At 38.5% G+C, this 26,170-nt stretch overlaps 1 protein-coding gene across 2 annotated transcripts in view; it reads left to right on the top strand.

Annotated features, from left to right (window-relative positions):
* The window catches only part of LOC126092100 (heterogeneous nuclear ribonucleoprotein A1, A2/B1 homolog), a 58,205-nt gene extending 41,458 nt beyond the window's left edge, over positions 1–16,747 (top strand). Inside the window, exons 5-7 of one of the 2 annotated variants that reach the window (XM_049907526.1) lie at positions 11,393–11,617; positions 12,526–12,590; positions 16,219–16,747. In XM_049907526.1, coding sequence (XP_049763483.1) covers positions 11,393–11,617; positions 12,526–12,572 — 272 coding nt within the window. In that variant the 3' untranslated portion in view covers positions 12,573–12,590; positions 16,219–16,747. Of the gene's footprint in view, positions 1–11,392; positions 11,618–12,516; positions 12,591–16,218 lie in introns of both variants that reach the window. The other variant, XM_049907525.1, reaches the window with a different exon arrangement.
* The last annotated feature ends 9,423 nt before the right edge of the window (positions 16,748–26,170 follow it).

Below are 26,170 nucleotides of genomic sequence, written 5' to 3'. Positions count from 1 at the left end.
TATTGTTGGCGACACCCCTGTTAGATTTTGGCTTCCCGACCAGTGTTTGGTTTTTACTGTGGTGCTTTATGCTGTTCTCCAGGCTGTCTAATACATCAGTCACCATAAGTGGATTCAGTATATTATATGCTTGGGTTTGCTCAGTTTTCTTTTCAACTTCCAGTCTCTTTATCCTGTGTACCCTCTGATCCACTGGATTCAGGACTGCCTCCACATGCTCCACTTGGGGGCATCTCCATGGCATTCCTCTGGATCCCAGCGTGTCTTATCTGCAGAAACGAGTCAGCTGATAGAGCAGCAAAGGCTGCAGTCTCTCGTGCTCGGCACACTGTTTGCATGGTTCTCTTTGCTGATCTACAGAGTGTTTTATGTTGTGTTGCTCTTTTATGGCATACACATTGATCTGCCCATCCCAATAAATTACGGGACATCAAACCTCTTCCCTGTGCTTGGACCTCTTCCTCCCGGTCTCCTTGTCGGGAGGAGGAATTTTAACTAGACTCTGGATTGGGCACTGTCTTTCTAGCCATAGACATCTTTCAAGTGGTGATCCTCCCCCACTTTGTCCACACTGATCTCAATTGAGGATGGTGAGACACCTTTTACTTCAGTGCTCCTATTTTAATCTGCTGTGCACCCGTTTACAGCTGTCGCCTGGTATATCTTCCCTTTTAGCAGATGACACATGCTCAGCCGATTGCATCCTTAAATTTGGACTTTTTACCCTTCAGTTAGCCACAGGAAAAATAAAAAAACTCCACTGTGTGCTGTTGTCTTTTGCACCTACCATTCAAGTAGATATTTCGCTGCACCTGAAATCCAGCACAGTAGCGAGTTAGTAGCAGTGGGGTTGTCATGTAGCCTCTCGGTGGTAGCCCTCCGACAACACAGGAATCTCACTGCCGATGCCAGACCCGTAACTTCTCTCTGTCGGCCAAGGCATTGATGCCTCTAAGCTTCAAGTTACCGGGACGCGGGACAACAGCTACTGAGGCAGGTAGCCTTTGCCCTGGCAGGTTGTTACCCATAGGGAGAGCCTCCGATTGCAGTGATTGGTTTTGGGATGGGTGGTCTGCAATGACATGGATCAAACTTACTGGTAGCCTTGCCAGCACAAACATCCCAGCAGTCAGGAACAGTGGCTTTAAGGAGAGGTTTACCATACTACGGTATTTACTACATTCTCAGTTTCTCTAGATGAGAGCCAGATAAGGAGAAATGGAAGTGAAAAATTTGCTGAGTTCTTGGTACGTTTCCAAACTGATGACAGATCTTTTGCTACAACAAAGCCACTCTTTTTCATTGAAAATATGGAAGATTGGTTTGGGGAGGTTGCAGCAATAGAAAAGATAAGAAATGAATCTTTGCTGATCAAAACATCATGCCAACCAATCGCCTGCACTTCAGGCATGTTTAAAGATAAATGTACCAGTCACCATTTATCCTCATAACAAGCTCAATAGAATTCGATGTTACCTTCCACCAGGACCAAATGCTGCAAACTGATGATGAGATGTGTACTAATCCAGTGCGGTGTAGTGCCTGTTCTGTTCCCCACATCCACAAGGAAGCCAAAGATAATACAATGGACACTGGAGATTTTATCCTAGCCTTTGATGGCAACATTTTGTGTGAGAAGGTTAAGGTCATGGTTTATAGGTGTGATTTCAGGCCTTATTTTCCTCCACCGATGAGCTGTTTCAGCTGCTAGTGGTTCAGACACATGTCCTGGAGCATTAACGAGGCTACCTGTCGGACATCTAGATCAGCATCTCATGAGGGCAGCCCTTGGTGACCAACCCCCTCAATGTGTCATCTGTCTCGAACCGCACCCTCCTCATTCACTGCAATGCTCAGTGTTTAAGAGAGGATAAAATTGTTGTTGTGGTCTTCAGTCCTGAGACTGGTTTGATGAAGCTCTCCATGCTACTCTATCCTGTGCAGACTGCTTCATCTCCCAGTACATTCTGCAACCTACATCCTTCTGAAGCTGCTTAGTGTATTCATCTCTTGGTCTCCCTCTGATTTTTACCCTCCACGCTGCCCTCCATTACTAAATTGGTGATCCCTTGATGCCTCAGAACATGTCCTACCAACTGATCACTTCTTCTAGTGAAGTTGTGCCACAAACTCATCTTCTCCCCAATTCTGTTCAACACTGCCTCATTAGTTTCGTGATTTACCCATCTAATCTTCAGCATTCTTCTGTAGCACATTTCGAAAGCTTCTATTCTCTTCTTGTCCAAACTTCCATACATGGCCACACTCTATACTTTCAGAAATGATGTGCTGACACTTAAATCTATATTCAATGTTAACAAATTTCTCTTCAGTAACGCTTTCTTTGCCATTGTCAGTCTATATTTTATATCCTCTCTACTTTGCTCTGTCTCATTCCCTTCCCATCCACTGCTTCCCTTTCATGCCCCTCGTCCCTTACAACTGCCATCTGGATTCTGTACAAATTGTAAATAGCCTTTTGCTCCCTATATTTTACTCCTGACACCTTCAGAATTTGAAAGAGTATTCCAGTCAACATCGTCAAAGGCTTTCTCCAAGTCTACAAATGCTAGAAATGTAGGTTTGCCTTTTCTTAATCTAGCTTCTAAGATAAGCTGTAGGGTCAGTATTGCCTCACATGTTCCAACACTTCTACAGAATCCAAACTGGTCTTCCCCTGAAGTTGGCTTCCACTAGTTTTTCCATTCATCTGTAAAGAATTTGCATTAGTATTTTGCAGCTGTGACTTATTAAACTGATAGTTTGGTAATTTTCACATGTCTCAACACCTGCTTTCTTTGGGATTGGAATTATTATATTCTTCTAGAAGTCTGAGGGTATTTTGCCTGTCTCATACATTTTGCTCACCAGATGTTAGTTTTGTCAGGACTGGCTCTCCCAAGGCTATCAGTAGTTCTGATGGAATGTGTCTACTCCAGGGCCTTGTTTTGACTTAGGTCCTTCAGTGCTCTGTCAAACTCTTCACTTGGTATCATATCTCCTATTTCATCTTCCATTTCTATAATATTATCCTCAAGTATATCACCCTTGTATAGACCCTCTATATACTCCTTCCACCTTTCTGCTTTCCCTTCTTTGCTTAGAACTGGGTTTCCATCTGAGCTCTTGATATTCATACAAGTGGTTCTCTCTTCCCCAAAGGTCTCTTTAATTTTCCTGTAGGCAGTATCTATCTTAACCATAGTGAGATAAGCCTCTACATCCTTAAATTTGTCCTCTAGCCATGTCTGCTTAGTCATTTTGCACTTCCTGTCAATCTCATTTTTGAGACATTTGTACTCCTTTTTGCCTACTTCATTGACAGCATTTGTATATTTTCTCCTTTCATCAATTAAATTCAATATTTCTTCTGTTACTCAAGGATTTCTGATAGCCCTCATCTTTTTACCTACTTGATCCCCTGCTGCCTTCACTACTTCATCCCTCAAAGCTACCCATTCTTCTTCTACTGTATTTCTTTCCCCCATTCTTGTCAATTGTTCCCTTATGCTCCTGCTCAAACTCTCTACAACCTCTGGTTTAATCAGTTTATCAAGGTCCCATCTCCTTAAATTCCTACCTTTGTGCAGTTTCTTGTTTTAATCTACAGTTCATAACCAATAGATTGTGGTCAGAGTCCACATCTGCCCCTGGAAATGTCCTACAATTTGAAACCTGGTTCCTAAATCTGTCTTATATAATCTATCTGAAACCTTTCAGTATCTCAGGGTTCTTCCATGTATACAACCTTCTTTTATGATTCTTGAACCAAATGTTAGCTATGATTAAGTTGTACTCTGTGCAGAATTCTACCAGGTGGCTTCCTGTTTCATTTCTTACCCCCAATCCATATTCACCTACTACATTTCCTTCTCTTCCTTTTCCTACTATCGAATTCGTCACCATGACTATTAAATTTTCGTCTCCCTTCACTATCTGAATAATTTCTTTTATCTCATCATAAATTTCATCAATTTCTTTTGTCATCTGCAGAGCTAGTTGGCATATAAACTTGTACTACTGTAGTAGGCGTGGGCTTGGTGTCTTGTCTTGGCAACAATAATGTGTTCACTATGCTGTTTGTAGTAACTTACCTGCACTCCTATTTTTTTTATTAATTATTAAACCTACTCCTGCATTACCCATATTTGATTTTGTATTTATAACCCTGTATTCACTTGACCAAAAGTCTTGTGCCTCCTGCCACCGAACTTTGCTAATTCCCACTACATCTATCTTTAACCTATCATTTTCCCTTTTTAAATTTTCTGATCTACCTGCCTGATTAAGGGATCTGACATTCCATGCTCCGATCCGTAGAACGCCAGTTTTCTTTCTCCTGATAACGACGTTCTCCTGAGTAGTCCCTGCCCGGAGATCCGAATGGGGGACTATTTTACCTCTGGAATATTTTACCCAAGAGGTTGCAATCATCATTTAACCATACGGTAAAGCTGCATGCCCTCGGGGAAAAATTATGGTTGTAGTTTCCCCTTGCTTTCAGCCATTCGCAGTACCAGCACAGCAAGGCTGTTTTGGTTAGTGTTAAAAGGCCAGATCAGTCAATCATCCAGACTGTTGCCCTTGCAACTACTGAAAAGTCTGCTGCCTCTCTTCAGGAACCACACATTTGTCTGGCCTCTCAACAGATATCCCTCTGTTGTGGTTGCACCTATGGTAAGGCTATCTGTATCGCTGAGGCACGCCAGCCTCCCCACCAACGGCAAGGTCTATGATTCATGGGGGGAAAATTGAAATTGATGTATAAAACATTTTACCACCTGTCAATTACAAGGTCTCGCGAGGCATCTCCTGGCCTGGTCTTATTCCAGGGCCTACCCCACAGTTGGGGGAGAGTGTCAGCTTCCACACCCTATACTCTTGTAGCACTGGTGGTTCCCACACCCTCAGTGTGGCCAGAGAAGCCTAGTCATCTTCTGGTGTTGTCAGGGACGAAGACACCTGTCAAAGTGCCCACACTCGGGACAATGACCAGCAGTCAGTCTGTGAGCAGACGAAAAGTGTGGTCCTTGCATCTCCCGGAAGATAAAGTGGGGAAATCTTCACAGAAATCAGTCTCTCGAGGGTAAGCAGAAAGGTAAAATATTTTCTGAGGCTGTGGGAGTTCTGTCCACATACCTGCAAAGGTCGACTGGGTACATATTCTGTAATTGGTGTAGCACTACAGGAAACATGGTTTAGGGCAACACACCTACCTGCTCAAAAAACTGCAAACCATACTGTACCAGTTGCATTAATGTTGAGTGTCCAGTGGGGTTTTTACCCTTATAAACTGATATTTTCAGTGAGCAGGAGTCCCTTACCACTGAACTAGAGCCATGGCCATTAGTGTCTGTCAGTTTGGACGACAGTTGTAATGTTTATATATCCCCAGATGGACCAGTTCATTGCCACGAGCTGTTACTTCATGGAACAGTTACCATCCCCATTCCTCTTACTTGAGACTTGAATCTTCACAGAAATCAAAGTCTGTGCGGTGACGACACTTGCCTCGGAGGCTGGGTACTAGAACACCTCCTTTAAGAATTGGGTGTATGCTTATGCAACCCTGGAACTGCAACACATTTCAGTGCAGCTTGCGGGACATAATCATCTGTTGATCTCACAGTTTGCAGCCCACGTATCTTATCTCTGGTTCAGTGGCATGTCTGTGGCGATATTTGTGACTGCGACCATTTTCCTGTCATTCTCTCCCTCACCACTCAGACATCTGCAATATGCTCCACGTTGATCACTTTGGAAAGCTATCTGGCAGGCTTTCTCCTCTACCGTTGCTTTTGTAGCCAGTTGTGTGATGGATATTGACAAAGTGGTACAAGATACTATTGATACTATTATTCATCCCGCAGCAAAAATGATAGCCTACTCCTCCGATGACTGCCAGTACCATGATGATCTGAAGATGTAGCCACAGATATTAGGGAATGCTGCAGGACCCTTGAACTACGCAAGTGCCATCCTTCAATGGATAATTAATAGCATTCAAGAGACTCGAGGCAAAAGTGCAGTTTTTATAAAGAAAAGGAAAATGAAGTGTTGGGAGTAATATTTATAATTTTTGCAATCTCATACCCCACCGTCCCGAGTGTGGACTGAACTCTGCCACATTTGTGCCCATTCACCATCTGGCATCCTTGTCAGTGGTAACATCTGCACTGATTCGTGGATTTACCAACTGTTTTGAGGTTCACTTTGCTGAAGTGTCTGCTTGCAGTAATTAATGCTCCTTGTTTTGTGACCTGGGAACACCTCACTGCCACCTATCTATCTGTCCTTGCACATGGCTCTATCACACAATGCTCCTTTTAGTGAGTGGGAGTTTCGCAGTGCTTTGGCAGAGTATGAAGATAAAGCCCTTGGACCTTACAGAATCCACAACTGAGTGCTCAGACATATTACATGCCTACATTATACAATATATCCTCAGACTTTTTAATCATATTTTGTGGGAAGGAGAATTTGCCTCTCAATGGCAACAAGGTATTGTTATTCTTGTCCTGAAACTGAGGAAGGATCCGCATATTTTAACTATCTACTGGCCTTATCTCTGAGTGGGCTGTGTAAGTTATTCGAACGAATGATCAGCCGCTGTCTTTGTTGGTTCCTTGGAGCTGGAGGGCATATATCGCAATTTCAAAGTGACTTTCGGTCCTTCTGATCCATCACAGATCACTTGATTCACCTGGAATCTGCAGTGCACAATGCTTCTGTGCATCGCAGACATCAGATCCCTGTGCTCCTTGACATACAGAAGCACCTGACGCCATCATGTCCATTCTACACTGCACGAGTGGGGGTTTCTGGGGCAGTTTACCCATTTTTATCCAGAGTTTCCTATCTCTGGGACTTCTTCAGCTCTAGATAGGTTAGACTCTCAGCAACCAATATGTACAGGAAACTGTAGTACCTCAGGCACCAGTTCTAAATGTAACGCTGGTTTGCGACTCACTATTGCCGTAAGTGGGGGTGCTGCCTCTGCAGCGTGTGGCCCCCATCAACTATAGGTTACTTTCTTCCTCCTTCACCTTGTTGTGCCCTTAGATCCTCTCGTTCACGATGCTTCCTGGGTTCTCAATTATCATGTTACAACTACTGTAACACCCTTTTTAAACTCTTGACTTCTTTATGTAGCTGGAACAGCAAAGTCCCCCACTTTTTCTTTTTTTACATTTCTAAATGTTTCTGTGCTGAAATGGAGTGTCTGCTGACCCAGTAATTTAGTCCTTTTAAACAAATAATCATCAATCATCACAATGTTTTGATAAATTTCTTGCTCATGAAATTAACCCTTTCAGACCCCCTGGCTACAATTATGTACATTAACTTTTACAGTGTCTTGCTTGTAACATATTTTTCCCAGTGGAAACCTGAGATGCGCATTTGTGAATGTTCAACCTTTTCATCATGCGAAAGTGCTGCCAGCTGTTGGGCATCGTGATAAAAATATCAGCAATAGCAGCATGCAGCAGCTCATGGCCACCGTAATACACGGGTGTGGTTGGTTCGCTATATTCCACTGTGTAATTAAATATTGTTATTTTGCATGGTAATTGTTGAGTGATCTTTCTACTGTTTACTACAGTAGAGAATATTTCAGAATTAGTTATTTTAGTCCCTATAATGAAGCAAAGTTTACAAAGTATGTTTTGAAAATGGTTCCATATTTTCGTATAAATCTTGCATCTAAAATCATCTGAGAGCATTACCAAAAAAAGAAAAATTTTCGTTACTCAAGAAAAAACTTCAGTGAGTTAACAGAAACATGGCAACAATGAGCACAAACATTTATTAGATATTGCAAATGGGCATTTCTTGAATCCTGATCAGTGTATGTGGCTCCTACTGTTTACAGTAAAAAATTTTAAGTTGTAACTGACTACTGATAATTTAACTTTGTTAGCCCAGCCCTCGTGGACTGGCTCAGAGTTCACTGTAGGGTATATGTGTTAAGGGGTCAGTTATTAAAATGCTGCTGGTTTGACCTTTTCAAGGAAACAGTTTAATTGTATTTTTGTTTTGTAACTAGAGATAAATTATGAATATTTGACACAAAAAAGAGTAGAGGAATATACATTACTGGATTCATTTTCGGAAATTGGCCCCAATACTGGGCTAAATGTGCCCCCCCCCCCCCCTTCACACACCCTATCTCTCTCTCTCTCTCTCTCTCTCTCTCTCTCTCTCTCTCTACACACACACACACACACACACACACACACACACTATTCATCTGCTGCTTTGGCATTATTTGGATTCACAAGTAGTTGTCCTACCTCCAAACACTGAATCATGGTGAGGATGACTATAACTCTCAGACTTCTACATCTACACTCTACAAAGCACCATGAGATGTACTATTTATTAGGGTTTCTGCCAGTTTCATTCATGTATGCAATGTGGGAAGAGTGATTGTTTGGCACTGTGCGTGAGTACATGTGTGTGTGCGTGCAGGAATTATTCTTGTCTTATCCTCATGATGGCTATGTGTGCGATATGTAGGGGTTTGTAGTATATCCGTAGAGGAATCGTTTAAAACCAGTTCTTGATGGTTTACGTCTTTCTTCAAAAATCTCCCAGTTCAGTTCCTTCAGTATCTCCAACTCTCTCCCATGCATTAAACAAATGTGTCAATTTGTGCAGCCCTTCTGTGTATTCGTTCAATATTCCCTATTAGTCCTATTTGGTACAGGTCCCACACATTTGCACAATATTCTAGAACCGGTTGCCCGAGTGATTTGTAAGCAATCTCCTATGTAGATTGATTGCAGTTCCCCAACATTATATGTATAAACTGAAGTCTACCAGCTGCTTTACCCATGACCGAACCTAAGTGGTCGTTCTATTTCATATCCTTGCAAAATGCTACATCCAGGTATTTGTATGTATTGGCCGATTCCAGCAGTAACTCATAGATATTATAGTCACAGGATACTATGTCTCTTTGTTTGCTTAAGTGCAAAATTTTACATTTCTGAACATCTAGAGCAAGTAGTCAATCTTTGCACCATGTTGAAATGTTGTTAATATCTGAATATTTATGCAGCTTCTTTCAGATAACACAGGGTGATTCAAAAAGAATACCACAACTTTAAAAATGTGTATTTAATGAAAGAAACATAATATAACCTCCTGTTATACATCATTACAAAGAGTATTTAAAAATGTTTTTTTTTTTCCACTCAAAAACAAGTTCAGAGATGTTCAATATGGCCCCCTCCAGACACTCGAGCGATATCAACCCGATACTCCAGCTCGTTCCACACTCTCTGTAGCATATCACCCATTCTCTGTAAACTGTTTATACTAACGTTTAATACACCACCTATCAGGAAATTTAACACCATACTTCGTTCGAAATGCACGCTGAACAACTGTCGTCGATTCACTTCTGCCGTACTCAATAACACAAAAAGCTTTCTGTTGAGTGGTCGCCATCTTAGCATCAACTGATGCTGACGCCTAGTCAACAGCGCCTCAAGCGAACAAATGTACAACTAAATGAAACTTTATAGCTCCCTTAATTCGCCGACAGATAGTGCTTAGCTCTGCCTTTTGTCGTTGCAGAGTTTTAATTCCTAAAGTTGTGGTATTCTTTTTGAATCACCCTGTACTTCATCGTAGATAACTGCCTTGGCAAAAAGCCTGACTCTTATATTGTGTGCAAGGTCATTAACATACAACATGGACAACAAGGGTCCCAACACACTTCCCTGGGAATACCTGAAGTTATTTCTACATCTGACGATGACTCTCCATCAAAGATAACATGCTACATCCTCCCTGCCAAAAAGCCCTTAATCCAGTCACAAATTTCACTTTATACTCCCACATGAATGTACTTATGACAAGGCTTCACGCATTGCTCTCTTGACAGCTAAATGAGTTTCATTCACAGTCTATCTACAACCCTACACTTTTACACTTATTATGCAATAATCTCTGTTTCTTTCCTAGTTTCTTCACAGTGGAGGTGCCCTCACCTTATGAACTGTTCTATTGGCTACATATCTGTCCACTGTCTGGTCAAATATTCTTTTAAACTTTGCATGGTCAACTGTTCTTTTAAATTTGGGACAGAGTTCCTCTACATGTTTCTGCCCTGTGTTTTGGTTGTCCTTTTTACTTTGGTGATAATTGTTACCACAACCGTGACATGGTCACTAATACCAGTTTCGATGTAGGCATCCTCAGATTGTCAGGTCTGTTTATTGCCATTAGATCCAATATATTTTCTTCATGACTGGGATTCCTAACTATCTGCTCTAGGTAGTTTTCAGAGAAGTACAGTTTCACAGGATGGCTTATCATGCCAACCACTAACAAAACTGTAATTTTCCCAATTGTTGGGTGATTAGTCTCCAACAATTACAGTATGATTGGGAAACTTATGTGTAAGTGAACCAAGGTTTTTTCTGATGTTTTTGATTATGTCAGGACATGAGTCTAATGGCTGATAAAAGGATGCAATTATCCTTTCATGCCTACCTTGGTACTGAGTCTCATCCAAATAATCTCACATGCAGCTTTGGTTTCTACCTCAGTGGATTTGAATTTCTCTTCTACTGTGACAAATACTCCACATCAGTTTTCCATTAGCCTATCATGTAGATATACATTTAAATTTTCCCCAGAAATCTCGCTGCTCAATTTTGTTTTTCAACCAGCTTTCTCTACTTAGTAGTATGTGAGCTTCATTGCTTTTCACAAGCACTTCAAACTCTGGCACTTTGTTGTGAATTCATTGGCAGTTTACCATTAGAATTTTAATACACTAATCTTGGGAGGCATTTCTTCCAATCTTACACCGATAACATCTGGGTACAGCTATTATCTAGATTGGATGGAGAGTTGCCTAATTTCAAAAACTGTTACGTGCGCAGCCTGTGATTGTAGTACATACCTAACCCATTCAGGGGAACCCTATAGTTGTCAATCCCATGCACAAGCCCAGGAAGTCGGAGCAAAGCTTGTCATTGAACTTTCGAAGTATCTGGTTCAGGCCTTCCACTGGACTTGGAACCATAGGACTATGATCAGTTTTGGGGACAGTGCTGCAAATTTGGATCTTTGTTGAAACTACATGCGGAAGGCTGGGCTCAGCCTTCTGTAAGTCGCTGGAATGATCCAAGAATGTCCTTGGAACCCAGATGGCAGGCATCAATTGTTCCAGTATGTGCCACAGTCTTGTAGTTGGTTGGGAACTTCCTAAATCTTAAAAACTACTGATTAGTATCCTTTGTCAGTTAAAGCTTTACTAGTGCAGATATTTTGAAAATAAATAAAAATCAGATTTGGTGATTGATGTTATTTTTTTTCTTAGAAACTAAGATATGGATTTTTGAATGTTTACTTTGAACATTTATCTTTTCAGATGGCCCATGGGATAACCAGGGTAGGGGTGGTTGGGACAGCCAAGGAGGTGGTGGGAACTATGGAGGTGGAGGGGGCTGGGATGATGATGACTTTGGTGGTGGATACCAGAGAGGAGGTGGTGGTGGCGGCGGCGGTGGTGGTGGTGGTTATGGCGGTGGACCAATGAGGGGTAGTGGTGGCGGTGGAGGTGGTCGACCAGGCCCATACTCAGCAGATCGATCTCGTAAGTCCGTATTCAGTGTAAAAGTGTGGTGATACATTATAAACCTTAGCATATTTAACTTTGAACTGGTCACATGTTAAAATTATGATTTTCTGTTTGTGACAAACGTTGGATTTAAAGACAATAAAGAGTTGTCTCAAAGTGCTTCAGTTTACATATTAAGTTGCTACAAAACATATGCACTATGGTTTGTAGTATTTGTTAAGTGTCAAGCACATGTTAACGTGGCACGTTAAAGATTGATTTTTTAACTGCTATGAATTTTTGGGCAATATCCCATTTTGTTAAAGTGTATACATTCATATGTGTGTGTCCATCTTTAAATTTCTTTTAATGATGAAAAGAAGGAACATAAAACTGACTACAAAGCTGCTGTATTCGACAAGAGTAAAATCTTGCCGAGTAAAATCTTGCCATTGCTGTGTGGAAGTGTGTGTCCTCAGTCATACTGACAGCTTAGGAGCAGTTCAAATACTAATGTTTTTAAGGATTTAAATGCTGTAAGGGTTTAAATTATGAATGCCTTTGGGCTCATTGTATATATCACTATTTTTTCATTGACTGTTAGATAAAACATCTTCAAATTTAAGAATTCTTTTAGGATTTTGGAGTAAATCAGAAATATATCACTATCTGATTCACATGTAGGAACAACTTTTGCAGGGTTTGTCTGGTAGTGATTATCGTTTAAACAAAATTAAAGGATTCTGTCCAGAATTTTATGCATTTGTTGCAAAAATTTAACATTAAAAAGCTGCAATTGTTTTTTGTGGTCAGTTTTATGCTGTAAATTGCTGTGGGCTGCTTGCCTGTAACATCCATGTAACAATTTTTTTTTCTTCCTTCATTTTGTGTTAAACCGTATTGGCCATTTGAAAGGTAATTCTTTCATATTACAGGTGGGAAAGGTGGTTACGGTTCTGGTGGTTATGGCGGAGGTGGCAGGAGATACTGAACACTTGACAGATCTCAGGTTTGTATAAGTATCAAGTATGTTTTAGTGTAGCTTATTTTGTAAGTAAATTGTCATGGACCCAAAGACTGGCTTTCCCATCTCAGTGCTTTACTAGGTCTGGTCCTATATGTCTTCGGACCTTTGATCTCTGGAAGTGACTTACCCACCCATTATAGAGGGATCTACAGTTTAATATGGATTCTAGGCCACATTGGAACTTGGTTATTTTGCATAACAAATCATTGCCAGAGGTGAAAGTACTGATAAGTAACAAAAATATGCCTGGACCAACTGAGAATTGACTCTTGACTATTTAATTTGAATTCACTGAGCTACCAAGCAACATGTTTGGCTTGAAATTTGAGTTTTACTAATTGAAAATAAGGCCCTTTAGGCTACCAGCAAAGGATGAATGGCAGTCAGTTGGTCTGTTTGGAGAGTGTTTAGTTTCTAGTACCTTGTGAGTAGAAATGAATACCATTGCAAGTTACTGAAGTGAAGTGTAACCTTGTGAGGTGTTAAAATAATACCAGCAGGGTAGCTTTATTGCTTTGGAAGGGTCTTTCATTCTAAACCCCAAACAGTGGCAACTTGTGTCCCATCAGCCATAATGCTCAGCATTACTGTGCACTGCTACTTTTCAGGACCACATATGTACAAATTTGCATGCTACATACCCCTAAATTATTTACGGTAGTGCTGTTCGGCATATCAAGATAAACAGACATGGGGTCTGAATTGCCTATTTGGGAATTAAATAAAAATTTTGCATCAAAGTTGGAGCATGTAAGAGTGAAAATATGTCAGGCAGTTTTTGTAAGCTTGAGGCAGTTTTTTTTTTGTAAGCTTGAGGCAGTTTTTTTTTTGTAAGCTTGAGGCAGTTTTTTTTTTGTAAGCTTGAGGCAGTTTTTTTTTTGTAAGCTTGAGGCAGTTTTTTTTTTGTAAGCTTGAGGCAGTTTTTTTTTTGTAAGCTTGAGGCAGTTTTTTTTTGTAAGCTTGAGGCAGTTTTTTTTTTGTAAGCTTGAGGCAGTTTTTTTTTTGTAAGCTTGAGGCAGTTTTTTTTTGTAAGCTTGAGGCAGTTTTTTTTTGTAAGCTTGAGGCAGTTTTTTTTTTGTAAGCTTGAGGCAGTTTTTTTTTGTAAGCTTGAGGCAGTTTTTTTTTGTAAGCTTGAGGCAGTTTTTTTTTGTAAGCTTGAGGCAGTTTTTTTTTGTAAGCTTGAGGCAGTTTTTTTTGTAAGCTTGAGGCAGTTTTTTTTTGTAAGCTTGAGGCAGTTTTTTTTTGTAAGCTTGAGGCAGTTTTTTTTTGTAAGCTTGAGGCAGTTTTTTTTTGTAAGCTTGAGGCAGTTTTTTTTTGTAAGCTTGAGGCAGTTTTTTTTTGTAAGCTTGAGGCAGTTTTTTTTTGTAAGCTTGAGGCAGTTTTTTTTTGTAAGCTTGAGGCAGTTTTTTTTTGTAAGCTTGAGGCAGTTTTTTTTTGTAAGCTTGAGGCAGTTTTTTTTTGTAAGCTTGAGGCAGTTTTTTTTTGTAAGCTTGAGGCAGTTTTTTTTTGTAAGCTTGAGGCAGTTTTTTTTTGTAAGCTTGAGGCAGTTTTTTTTTGTAAGCTTGAGGCAGTTTTTTTTTGTAAGCTTGAGGCAGTTTTTTTTTGTAAGCTTGAGGCAGTTTTTTTTTGTAAGCTTGAGGCAGTTTTTTTTTGTAAGCTTGAGGCAGTTTTTTTTTGTAAGCTTGAGGCAGTTTTTTTTTGTAAGCTTGAGGCAGTTTTTTTTTGTAAGCTTGAGGCAGTTTTTTTTGTAAGCTTGAGGCAGTTTTTTTTTGTAAGCTTGAGGCAGTTTTTTTTTGTAAGCTTGAGGCAGTTTTTTTTGTAAGCTTGAGGCAGTTTTTTTTTTGTAAGCTTGAGGCAGTTTTTTTTTTGTAAGCTTGAGGCAGTTTTTTTTTGTAAGCTTGAGGCAGTTTTTTTTTGTAAGCTTGAGGCAGTTTTTTTTTGTAAGCTTGAGGCAGTTTTTTTTTGTAAGCTTGAGGCAGTTTTTTTTTGTAAGCTTGAGGCAGTTTTTTTTTGTAAGCTTGAGGCAGTTTTTTTTTGTAAGCTTGAGGCAGTTTTTTTTTGTAAGCTTGAGGCAGTTTTTTTTTGTAAGCTTGAGGCAGTTTTTTTTTGTAAGCTTGAGGCAGTTTTTTTTTTTGTAAGCTTGAGGCAGTTTTTTTTTTTGTAAGCTTGAGGCAGTTTTTTTTTTTGTAAGCTTGAGGCAGTTTTTTTTTTTGTAAGCTTGAGGCAGTTTTTTTTTTTGTAAGCTTGAGGCAGTTTTTTTTTTTGTAAGCTTGAGGCAGTTTTTTTTTTTGTAAGCTTGAGGCAGTTTTTTTTTTTGTAAGCTTGAGGCAGTTTTTTTTTTGTAAGCTTGAGGCAGTTTTTTTTTTGTAAGCTTGAGGCAGTTTTTTTTTTGTAAGCTTGAGGCAGTTTTTTTTTTGTAAGCTTGAGGCAGTTTTTTTTTTGTAAGCTTGAGGCAGTTTTTTTATTTGTAAGCTTGAGGCAGTTTTTTTATTTGTAAGCTTGAGGCAGTTTTTTTATTTGTAAGCTTGAGGCAGTTTTTTTATTTGTAAGCTTGAGGCAGTTTTTTTATTTGTAAGCTTGAGGCAGTTTTTTTATTTGTAAGCTTGAGGCAGTTTTTTTATTTGTAAGCTTGAGGCAGTTTTTTTATTTGTAAGCTTGAGGCAGTTTTTTTATTTGTAAGCTTGAGGCAGTTTTTTTATTTGTAAGCTTGAGGCAGTTTTTTTATTTGTAAGCTTGAGGCAGTTTTTTTATTTGTAAGCTTGAGGCAGTTTTTTTATTTGTAAGCTTGAGGCAGTTTTTTATTCTGCAATAATTACTTTGATGCATAAATTGCCAAACCCATACGAATTTTAAATTTCATTGATGAACTGCTCATTTCTATGAGAGCCCAAAGCACATTATTATTACTCTGTGCTGCTTAGTTATGTAGAGTTGTAAACATAATTTAGTGTATGCATCATGTAATTAGTAGTAGTACTTCATAATTTGAGTTATATTGGCTGTTTTATCTGAAACTCAAGCCGTTGATTGTGATTATTAATATGGGAACAAGGACCACCATGAAATATTAGAATGGTCATAATTATGTACTTGCAGGAATTGAAGGGGATGGGGGTGATGCTACTAAAAGTTCTATCTGAATGAACCTTCTTGTGCTATGGTTGCAGGTTCGAATCCTGCCTCAGGCATGGATATGTGTGATGTCCTTAGGTTAGTTAGGTTTAAGTAGTTCTAAGTCTAGGGGACTGATGACCTCAGAAAGTCCCATAGTGATTAGAGCCATCAAACCTTCTTGTAAATTTAGTAGTGTGCCATATATTAGTTTTTTTACTATACTGTTGTCAATAGTTTTGGTTTTGATGGTCCTGGCATGTAAATAAATTTCATCATTTATTTCTGAATAAAATTATTTACTACTTCAGAAGTGCTGTGTAAAATTCCATGATTTCACATAGTTTACACAACTGATTTTTTTTATGATGGCATTGTTGTAAGGGTGTATTAAGTTTTATTGGAGTAATTGTTCAATATTGGGGACACTGGCTTAGTTTTAGTATTTTGTTTTACAATAAATGAAATGTAACTCATAATCTATTGTGTGAAATTTTAGGTGTGCCAGGCTGTTTCTGCTGCTGCCAGTACCACCACCAACACTTTCACCTTCATAGCACTGACAACTTGATTGGATTGTAATGATATGTGATGTGTGGAGTGAGACAATAAGACAATGCAAAACATTCAAAAAGCAGTTTTAAGGTTGGCAGATGTTTCAGTGTTAATGTTAGCACTCGTGAAAGGAAGTGATTAGGAAAGAAACTTTTCCTCTGTTTGCTCATTTCCTTTTTTAAATTTACTGTGTTTTGTGCTGTCTTGCCATGGTGCAATATTCATAGAAATAAGAAAATGACACTTTTAAATATTTGAAACTGTTGACTCATGGACATCTGGAGTGTCACATAAATTGAGTATATATACTCAGATAATGAATGAATGAAAATATATTGATTTAATTGACCCAAGTTCTTTCTGTAATGTACCAAGCAATTTATCAAAAAATTGTATCCTTGTTGCAACACTTCCTGTAACAGCACATTCTTAAGTTTTTTTATCAAAAATAAAGACTGTTGTACACTGGTTTATTGAATCGGTTCAGATATCAAGTGGGACAAAATATAAATTTAATGAATATAGTAATGGAGATAGGCATTATTTAAAAAGTGAAAGGTGATGTATTGTGGTAAGATGGATGGAGTTACAGCTGTTTTCACATCAAACAGTTCAGAGAAATAAAGAAAAAATAGCAAACAGTGTAAAATAGGTGAAGATTTCAGGTTTTAGGAGATTGTTAATGTCGGTCTGATGTAATGACATTGTAATACTGGCTCATGAACACTTTTGGATTTAAATTCGCATTCCATCACTACCAGTAAAGATATCAGTTACGTAACTGATACATGGAGTACTCCAGTATATATTTAAGTGCACTTGCAAACAAGTATATTACTCAGATATATGTACTAAACTAGAACAGCGTTAATATGGTTGACTATACCAAAGAATTAAATTAAATATTGGCTGACGCCAGAATGCCTAAGGAGGGTAAGTATCAGATTTATTTTTATGTATAGCATTATTGGAGTCATAAAATTAGTGGTATTGTGAAAATATTCTTTCATCAGTATCGGTAATGATTTTAAATTAATGTAATAAAAGAAAGAAAGCACCTCTGGGTCACTGGAAATCGTGCAGACTGGCATACCAAACTGTTTACACGGTGAATGTCTTTACCACATTCACGAAAGTTAAAAATTGTAATATAAATAGTCTTGCAAAAAGTACCCAATAGTGGCACAGTGTTCGCACATGTAAATTTGGTATAGCTGACTCGTGACCTGATTTTTCTGAAATGTGGCCTGTTCAACAGATGGTGTGACTGTTGTGAAGATTACCATATCTTTGAGTCTTTATTTTGGACTTTTTAATGCTGTACATGAATCTCTGACTAATGGTAACATAATGATTCTAAATTGCTGTAGTACAGGGATCTGTACAGATTTGTTGCAGCTGATGGATTGTGTGAGGGAGGACATTTTGATAAATGAGTCAATGGAATGGAGATTTTAAGTCACAAGCATTGATTTAAACGCATTTTATTAGTAGCACACATTTAAAAGCATCATTAATAATATAAAAAGCACAAAAATAATGTTCTCTCAGATCTGCTGTAGTGGCAGGAGTAAGACCAGTCCTGCATCTTTTGATCAACAAGCAAGAAAAGTCTATTTGACAGACTTGGTAACATTACATATTGATTCCCCATGAAAGCTTCTTTGCTATATTGCAATAAAGCTGTCCCAACCCAAAGGCTGATTTCAACTTGCTATGTAAATTTATCTTGTTGGTTTCAAGAAAACAGCAAAATTCTTGAATATTGTAAAACATCTGTCACAATGTGCTACACTGACAAGATAGGCAAATTAATGCACTGTTAATGTTAGAGCTACTCTAAAGTGTGGTTATTTACTTCTGCCACATGTCTACAGGTCTCAAATGCTGCTGGTGGTGCTGCGCATGCTAAAAAGTACAGTTGAAGTGGCTTATGAAGTATAGATTTGGATGAAAAAACATCGTACAGAGTGTAGTACTAAGCATATTTTGTACAACATTTCAGAACAATTAAGTCTTGTAATTTAAATCTGGAAAATAATGGAGCCTCATGGAGTACTGGACTAAATGCAATCTGATAAGTAATTTCTAGAAGCCTTGGGGAGATATCAATAATAATGTAATTAGTTGAGGTTGTCACGGCAGTAGTAGTGTAAGCCCAAGAAAGCTGTTATGGAAAGACACTGCAAAGTTCTTGGTGTTAGAAAATGGTGTTATTTCGATGTGCAGGCATGATTTTGGTATAGATATTTATAGTTGAACTTCAATTTGTAAGTTCTCCAGTCTTTTTTTCACCGTAAATTCATAGCCCCTGTGAAAAACTCAGAAGATAAATGCTAAAAATTCCCTGATTGTACACTTCTTCCTAGTAAGGTTTACCTCAATTCTAAGTTCTTACTCAACATCTCGCTTGACTTTGTCCCATTTTCTTCCAGTTGACATTTGATGTGACTGAACAAGTTAAGTGGCACAGACAGACAGACAGTCACTTTGCACCTTGGGTGGTGTAGTAGTTAAGGGAATATTTTAGGCTGTTGTGGAGAGAGGAGACAAGAGAGGAAATGCTGACGTAATCCACAATTGGTGTTGGGAACAGAACTTGCAGCATATATAGTCTGTCTGTAAACTCAAGAGCGAGCAGCGCTTTTGGTGGGGAAGAGGCCTTTCCCGGAAGAATGCTGCCAGCGGACTGCAGGGGTACCCTAAATTTGTTGCCTGTTACCTGACTAGCGGTGTAGATCGGCATGCAGTGATATACGTCGTTTCTGTTTGTAGGATCTTAGTTGCCAGTGTCAGTTAACTTTGTATACTTACTGATATACTTAGATATCCGGAAGTGATGGAGAATTTTCTAGCATTGCAAGCAAATGTGCAGAAGACGAAGAAGAGGAAGTATTTGCTGAGTAATGAGTGTTCGATCATTTCTAATGTTAGTACAGCATATGTTAGAGGTGATGCAAAAAGAACTGTTAGCTAATATTACCACTCCCAACCAAACGGCTGCAATTTATGCAAATGTCAGCCTCGCCCAATAGGATGCATAAAGAAGGAACGCGGAAATAAGTTGCATGGTTTACTGGAATTGCCACGAAGGAAAACTAATAATTTTGTGAGGAAACCCATTGTTATAGACAGTTTCAAAATCACATAGTCTTTGATGCTGATGGAACACTAAATATCTATCTCGGTCACTATTCACCCGATTCTAAGATATATTGCTTAAAACATGTGCGCAATAGCTATTCTAAACACTGCTGAAATTTCCTTCGAAACACATACCCTGATTCTGGACTTCTAAGCAGAAAGCTTGACATCAGAGGTGTGCTTACATATTAACTTTTATTTTTTGGTAAGAACTTTATCTGTTAGTCTACAGCAATGTTATATTCTTCAAAATATTCCCCATTACATTCTATACACTTATGCCAGTGCTTTTTCCAATTCCCGAAACACTTTAGGAACTGTTTCTTGGGGATAGTTTATAGGTCTTCTAACTGTGCATTTTTAATCTCATCCATACTTGTAAAACTGCTACCATTTAAGACCCACTTTCAAATGTTTATACCACTTGTATGCCCTTGGTTTACTCATAACAGGCTCACCAAAAGCAATATTCATAATTTCTAAAAATTTCATACATTTTATTCCATTCTTACAACAAAATTTAATACAGATTCTCTAGTCTATTTTTATACAAAACAAGTAATTGTTACTACCAAAACAAATGTAACCTTTTGACAACTGACAACAGAGTAAATAGCTAATATGCATAACATTGTACACATACTTTTGAGACATGTTTACGAAGACAGTGACAAAAAAGTAGTGCAAATCAGACTAACAAACAAAATTACAAATTTCTGCTTGCTTTTTAAACACTCTTCATGTTGCAAGAATTGTTAAGTTTCAATACAGTCCTTCAAAGGAAACTTCTACCTTTCAGTAGAAACACAAAGTAAGAACAAGCCTTAAATTCTACAGATTGATTGCATTATGTGCGGTTCGTTTTACGAATAGAAATAGAGGAACGTATATTCACATGAACAGGCATTTGGTTCTGTTTGTAGTAGAATCCTGACTTCTGTTCTTATATTATTTACTCTGCTGATGTGTTTCGAAAGAAGATATCGTTTTTTGCATTCCTTTTGGTCTTAATGCATTTGTCTAAAAATAAATGCAGCAGAGACGTATCTGTACATGGCGTCGCCACAGATTTAAATCGCGCACCGTGGCAGGGCCGATACTACGTTGTGAAACAGCCTGTAGAAGCGCCTTGTGACGTAGCTGGGTTGGCAGAGTGGGGACTCACTCGCTCGCTTTCTCTTCAGTTTACTGACTATTGCTCCACTGCACACTTATGAAACTGCTACCATTAGGTTGCAGGAGTAATGGAAAAAAGAGAGTCAACGCAAAATTTTCAGGATCAAGCCAATATGCAATGAAGAGACAAGCCTACACCTTTTCTTGTGCTACATATAACTGTCTCATCTTTTTGCACATAATTCTGATATACTGCTGAGCAACCACATCACACCACACTACACTACACTACACTAACACTTGTAAAATGAGCTCGCCTACTGGATGTGTGGAGAGAGGGAGTAGCCCTTCAGTGTCGGGAGTGCAAGTAGGGGTGAAAGTGTTTCGTGAAGTGCTGAAAACACTTTTCGTACAGATGATGTGCTATGACAGATGTCACACGAAAGTAGAGTGAGGGTTTTGTGGTAGCTCATTTTGACTTTGGTGTTCAAATCTGACACAGTACAGTTGCGACAAGTGCACACCTATATGCTTTGCACCACACATTATAGATTGGAAAGAATGGCACCAATGACAGAAGGCATGAAGTGAAACTCTAGTTGCTGAGCTTTCTTTCAAATTTACATTTTATGTGGTGTACAGGAACCAACTTCTGATAAGCTTGTAATTTAATAAGCTTGTAACATCAAGTGGGGAAGTAAATTCAATTTTTACATGTTTCAAGCCTAAAATAAAACTTTAACAATGGTGAGCATGTGAAATGCAACTGGTAAGCAGAAAATTAAACAGAAACAGCCATGGTGGTTATTAAGCAGACATGTATTGGGCACTGCATTTTTAGCTATCGTCATTTGGTGAGTGGCACTACCCCACCACTTTGTACACATTGCGCCCAAATTTTAACTGTCCGCCACTTCCTGCAGGCATGGCCTTTAACAATTTACGTTCCAGCTTGAGTTTGCTGTCTGATTTATCAGCCGTTTTAGCAAATGATGTGCGGGCTGTCGACCATGTTTCACTTTTTATTCTCTGAAGCAATATGGTGAAGGCCATTTTCAGTTTCAGACCTCCATTTCTGCATGGTGTTTTTAGCCATTTTTGCACGTGCCTGTTTTTAGCTGTCTCCTGTCCATTGGGACTGACTTTTAGTTTTTGACACCTCTGTGTTTGTGTTCTGTAGTTTTAACTTGGGCGCTTATGGTTTAACCCCTTAGCTGCTGTGATGTTTTTGATGTAATTCAGCATGCTGATCAACTTTTGCTTTTTTCCTGGGGGAACACAAAGGATGATCTCTCAAAAAATTCATGTTTTCAATGTATAAAGAATTGATGAAATTTGTTAACATAGATTGTTGTATGAACATTGTATTGTACATTTAATTTCCTTCACTTAGATTTTGTACAAAGTATTGAAGAGGACTGCAGCTTTTAATCATATATGCTAATTAAGTTTGTTTTTGCTCATATTTTAGGGGGTTTAGCATTTCCCTCAATTTTGCATTTTCTACATATTGAACAATGTCAATGGTGAGGCCAATATGGTTATGGTAAAATTGCCAATGGGCTGTGAAACATTTGCATTAGAATATTAGTGTAGTAAAACCTGTATTCGGAATATTTGATGAAGAGTTACAGCATTAATATTAGTATCAGCAGACTGGTTTGGAGATGTGCGTGTTGTAATGGGAAGTGGTAGGTTAGGGGTATCAGCTGCCAATAAGAAAATCAAATTTTTTTCTTTACATTGGTAATAATGGATTCATTTTGGTACAAAATAGTGGACAGAAATAAGTTTCAATCCACATTTCGCAAGGTTAACTTTAGTTATATTGTTTGTTTGAATATTTGTAATACATTGTTCGGGGGCAATTGGCTTGAGAAACCTAATGAGTTTTTGTTGTCCTCTCCTCAAAATGCAGCATTGAAAATAAATCATTGTCATTGTTAAGACTGTGAACATTTCCTTTCATGCAGTAGTAATATGTTACTCCATCAGGAAGTGTGTAAATGTTGTGGTAAAATTTTTCGCAGACACTGAAATCCTGATCATGTGCCTGGTATGAATGTCCACTAAGAATGTTCTGGTATTAAGCCTGAACGAGCAAATAAATATTGGTACAATATAGCTGGCACAGCCCCATCTTCTGCAGTCCTTTCTATGCATCACATTCACTCTTTAAATAAAGGGTGATCATAGTGACTAAACATTTATGTGAAAATGCTAATTTATTAAAGATCTATTAATATGCAATGTAATGCATATCACAGAACTGCAAGTAAGTAAATCACAATGAAATAGCCCTCAAAGTCTAAGCATGGCTGCCAGCACTCTTCCATGGACTGACAATGTTCAATAATAGCTGCAGACATTTGATCAGCTGTGTATCTAGTTGTTTCAGTTGTGCTATACTGTTAATCTTCACCTGCTACACATCCCTCGACAAACACCACACACAGAAATTTGAGGGGGTGTAAAGTCTGAAGAATGAGGGCCTCAAAGCCTTTGGGGAACAACATTCAACCCATCTACCATGAAAAGCATACAGTCTTTGTATTTGTGGACAAGTAAAGCAAAATAAGTGGTGCCCCAACCCACTGGAAACATTAATCCCAACTTGTACCACCTGTTGCTACTCTTAGAAGTGGTGTGTGGTTATTAGTTTGCCCAGAATCTGCACTCTCATCTAATCAGATATGTAATGTTGATCACTGAACAGACACCTGTACCAAAGGATTCTCATTTTCTGCAGCCTGTAACAGATTTTACTCCACTGTCTGCCAGGTGCAGAATCCTCAGATTCAAGCTTATGCAAGATGTAGACATGGTATGCTTGTTCCTTCAGTATGTGTAATGGGATTCTCTGGACCATGGGCAGTGAGATAAATTATTCAGATAGTCATGGGAGATGAAAATTTAATTATCATGGGGGATTGGAATTTGATATCAGGAGAAGGAAAGTAGTAGTTCAGTATGGACTGGGGCAGAGGAATGGAAAGAGGAAGCTGCCTGGTAGAATTTTGCACAGAGCATAATTTAACCATTGCTAACACTTGGTTTAAGAATCATGAAAGAAGGCTGCATACCTGGAAGAGACCTGGACACAGACGGTTTCAGATTGATTATATAATGGTAAGACATTTCCAGGAGCAGATGTGGACTCTGACAGTTTATTGGTTATGAACTATAGGTTGAAACTGCAGAAAGGTATGAGTTTAAGGAGATGGGAACTGCATAAACTGAAAGAACTAGAGGTTGTAGAGTGTCTCGGAGGGAGCATTTGGGAACAATTGACAAGAACAGGGGAAAGGAATACAGTAGAAGAATGGTTAGCTTTGAGAGATGAAATAGTGAAGGCAGCAGAGGATGAAGTGGATAAAAAGACAAGGGCTAGTATAAATCCCTAGATAACACAATTTAATTGATGAAAGGAGAAAATATGAGAAAGCACTAATTGAAACAGGCAAAAGGAAATACAAAGTTCATAAAATGAGACCGACAGGAAGTGCAAAATGGTTAAGCAGGAATGTAAGGATTTAGAAGCATCTATCACTAGGGGTAAGCTGGATATGGCCTACAGGAAAATTAGAGGGATCTTGGGAGAAAAGAACCACCTGTGTGAATATAAAGAGCTCAGATGGAAAACCAATCCTAAGTAAAGAAGGGAAAGCAGAAAGGTGGAAGGAGTGTATAGAAGGTGTACAAAGGCGATTTACTTGAAGACAATATTATGAAAATGAAAATGGAAGAGGACGTAAATGAAGCTGAAATGGGAGATAGCATACTGCACGAAAAATTTGACAGAGCACGGAACGGTGTAAGTCGAAACAAGGCTCCAGGAGTAGACAACATTCCTTTAGAGCTACTGATAGCCTTCGGAGAGCCAGCCATAACAGAACTCTTCCATTTGGTGAGCAATATGTGTGGGAGGCGAAATGCCCTCAGACTTCAAGGAGGATTAATAATTCCAGTTCCAAAGCAAGCATGTGTTGGCAGATGTGAAAATTACGGGACTCTGAGTTTAACAAGCCATGGTTGCAAAATACTAACACGAACCCTTTATAGAAGAATGAAAAAACTGGTAGAAGCCAACTGTGGGGAAGATCAGTTTGGATTCAGGAGAAATGTAGGAACAAGTGAGGCAATATTGATCTATGACTTCTCATAGAAGATAAGCTAAGGAAAGACGAACCTACTCTTCTAGCACTTGTAATCTTAGAAAAAGCTTTTGACAATGTTGACTGGAATACTCTCTTTCAAATTTTAAGGGTGACGGGTAAAATACAGGGAAAGAGGGGGTTATTCAATCTGTATATTGAGCAAGTAGTAAAGGAAATGAAGTGTTCAAAATTGAAATCATAATTTATCCAAATGTGTGCTAGGTTATATTATGCTGATAGCCTCAAATTAAGAACTGCCTCCAGAAAGTACGTATGCAGAAGGAAGGACATCTGTTTATGATGATCAGTCTGAAACAAATTACTTCCTTTAAGTTGTAACCTTGAATTTTCAGACTTCTCTGTATGCTGATACTGTCGTTATTTACTTCATGTCTAAAATGGAATAGACTACGGCTTAGTGTATTTTTATTATTCAGTGTTTCATTTTTAATTATTTTGTATGAGACATGTCAATCACTACAGCATCTACAATCTGTAATTAATGTCTTAGATAGCATGAGAATCTACACCACTAAAGAGAAAAATTATTAAACAGTGACGCAAAGTGTTGTTGCATGAGTAGGACAAAAAATGTGTTCATTAATGTTACAACTAATTGTATATACATAACCTGTAAACTGACTCATTCCACATTTCCATAAAAGAAAAACTCTGAGAATTTAGTGCACAACAAGATTTAATTATTGTTAATACTAGGAACTGTGAAAAAATGTTATATAAATGGACGAGAGCTGGAGAAACTTGAAGGTCTCAGATTATATAGTTGTAAGACAAATTTTGCAATCAGATTTAAAACTGCAAAACACCCAGAGGCAGATGTGGGCTTTGACCACAATTTATTGTTATAAACTGCAGATTAAAATAGGAGAAGCTGCAGAAAAGTAAGAGATGGGACTTGGATAAACCAAAAGAACCAGAGGTTAAGAGATTCAAAACCAGGATTAGACAATGACTAGCTGAAAAGGGGAAGAAATTCAGTAGAAGACAAGTGGATAGCTTTTAGAGAATAATGAAGGCAGCAGACAATCAAAAAGCCAAGAGCCAGTGGAAGATAACATGTGGGATATTAATTTAACTTATGGAAGGAGTAAATATAAAATGCAACAAACAAAAGTATGCACAAGCGAATACAGGTATCTAAAAAATGAGTGGTAAGTGTGAAGTGTCAGAGCAGGTTTGTTGGAGGAGAAATACACAGCTGTAGAAATACATATAACTATGAGACAGATAGGTGCTGAGTAGAGAGACCTTTGGAGGTAAGAAGCAGCTGTATACATCCTGAACTAAGCAAATAAGTGGATTGTTGAAAGTGGAAGGTGCATGTAGGTCAATAAAAGGGAAACTTAACGACATTAATGTTACAGAAAGGAAAGAAGTAAATGGAGACGGGAGATATTACTGTGACAAGAATTTGGAGTACTGAAAGACCTTAGTGGAAATAAGGTTGCTGGAGTAGAT

Source organism: Schistocerca cancellata, chromosome 7 (genome assembly GCF_023864275.1).
Source record: "Schistocerca cancellata isolate TAMUIC-IGC-003103 chromosome 7, iqSchCanc2.1, whole genome shotgun sequence".
Classification (NCBI taxonomy): domain Eukaryota; kingdom Metazoa; phylum Arthropoda; class Insecta; order Orthoptera; family Acrididae; genus Schistocerca; species Schistocerca cancellata.
Note: the sequence above shows the minus strand (reverse complement) of the source record. Positions and strands in the feature narration are given on the sequence as shown.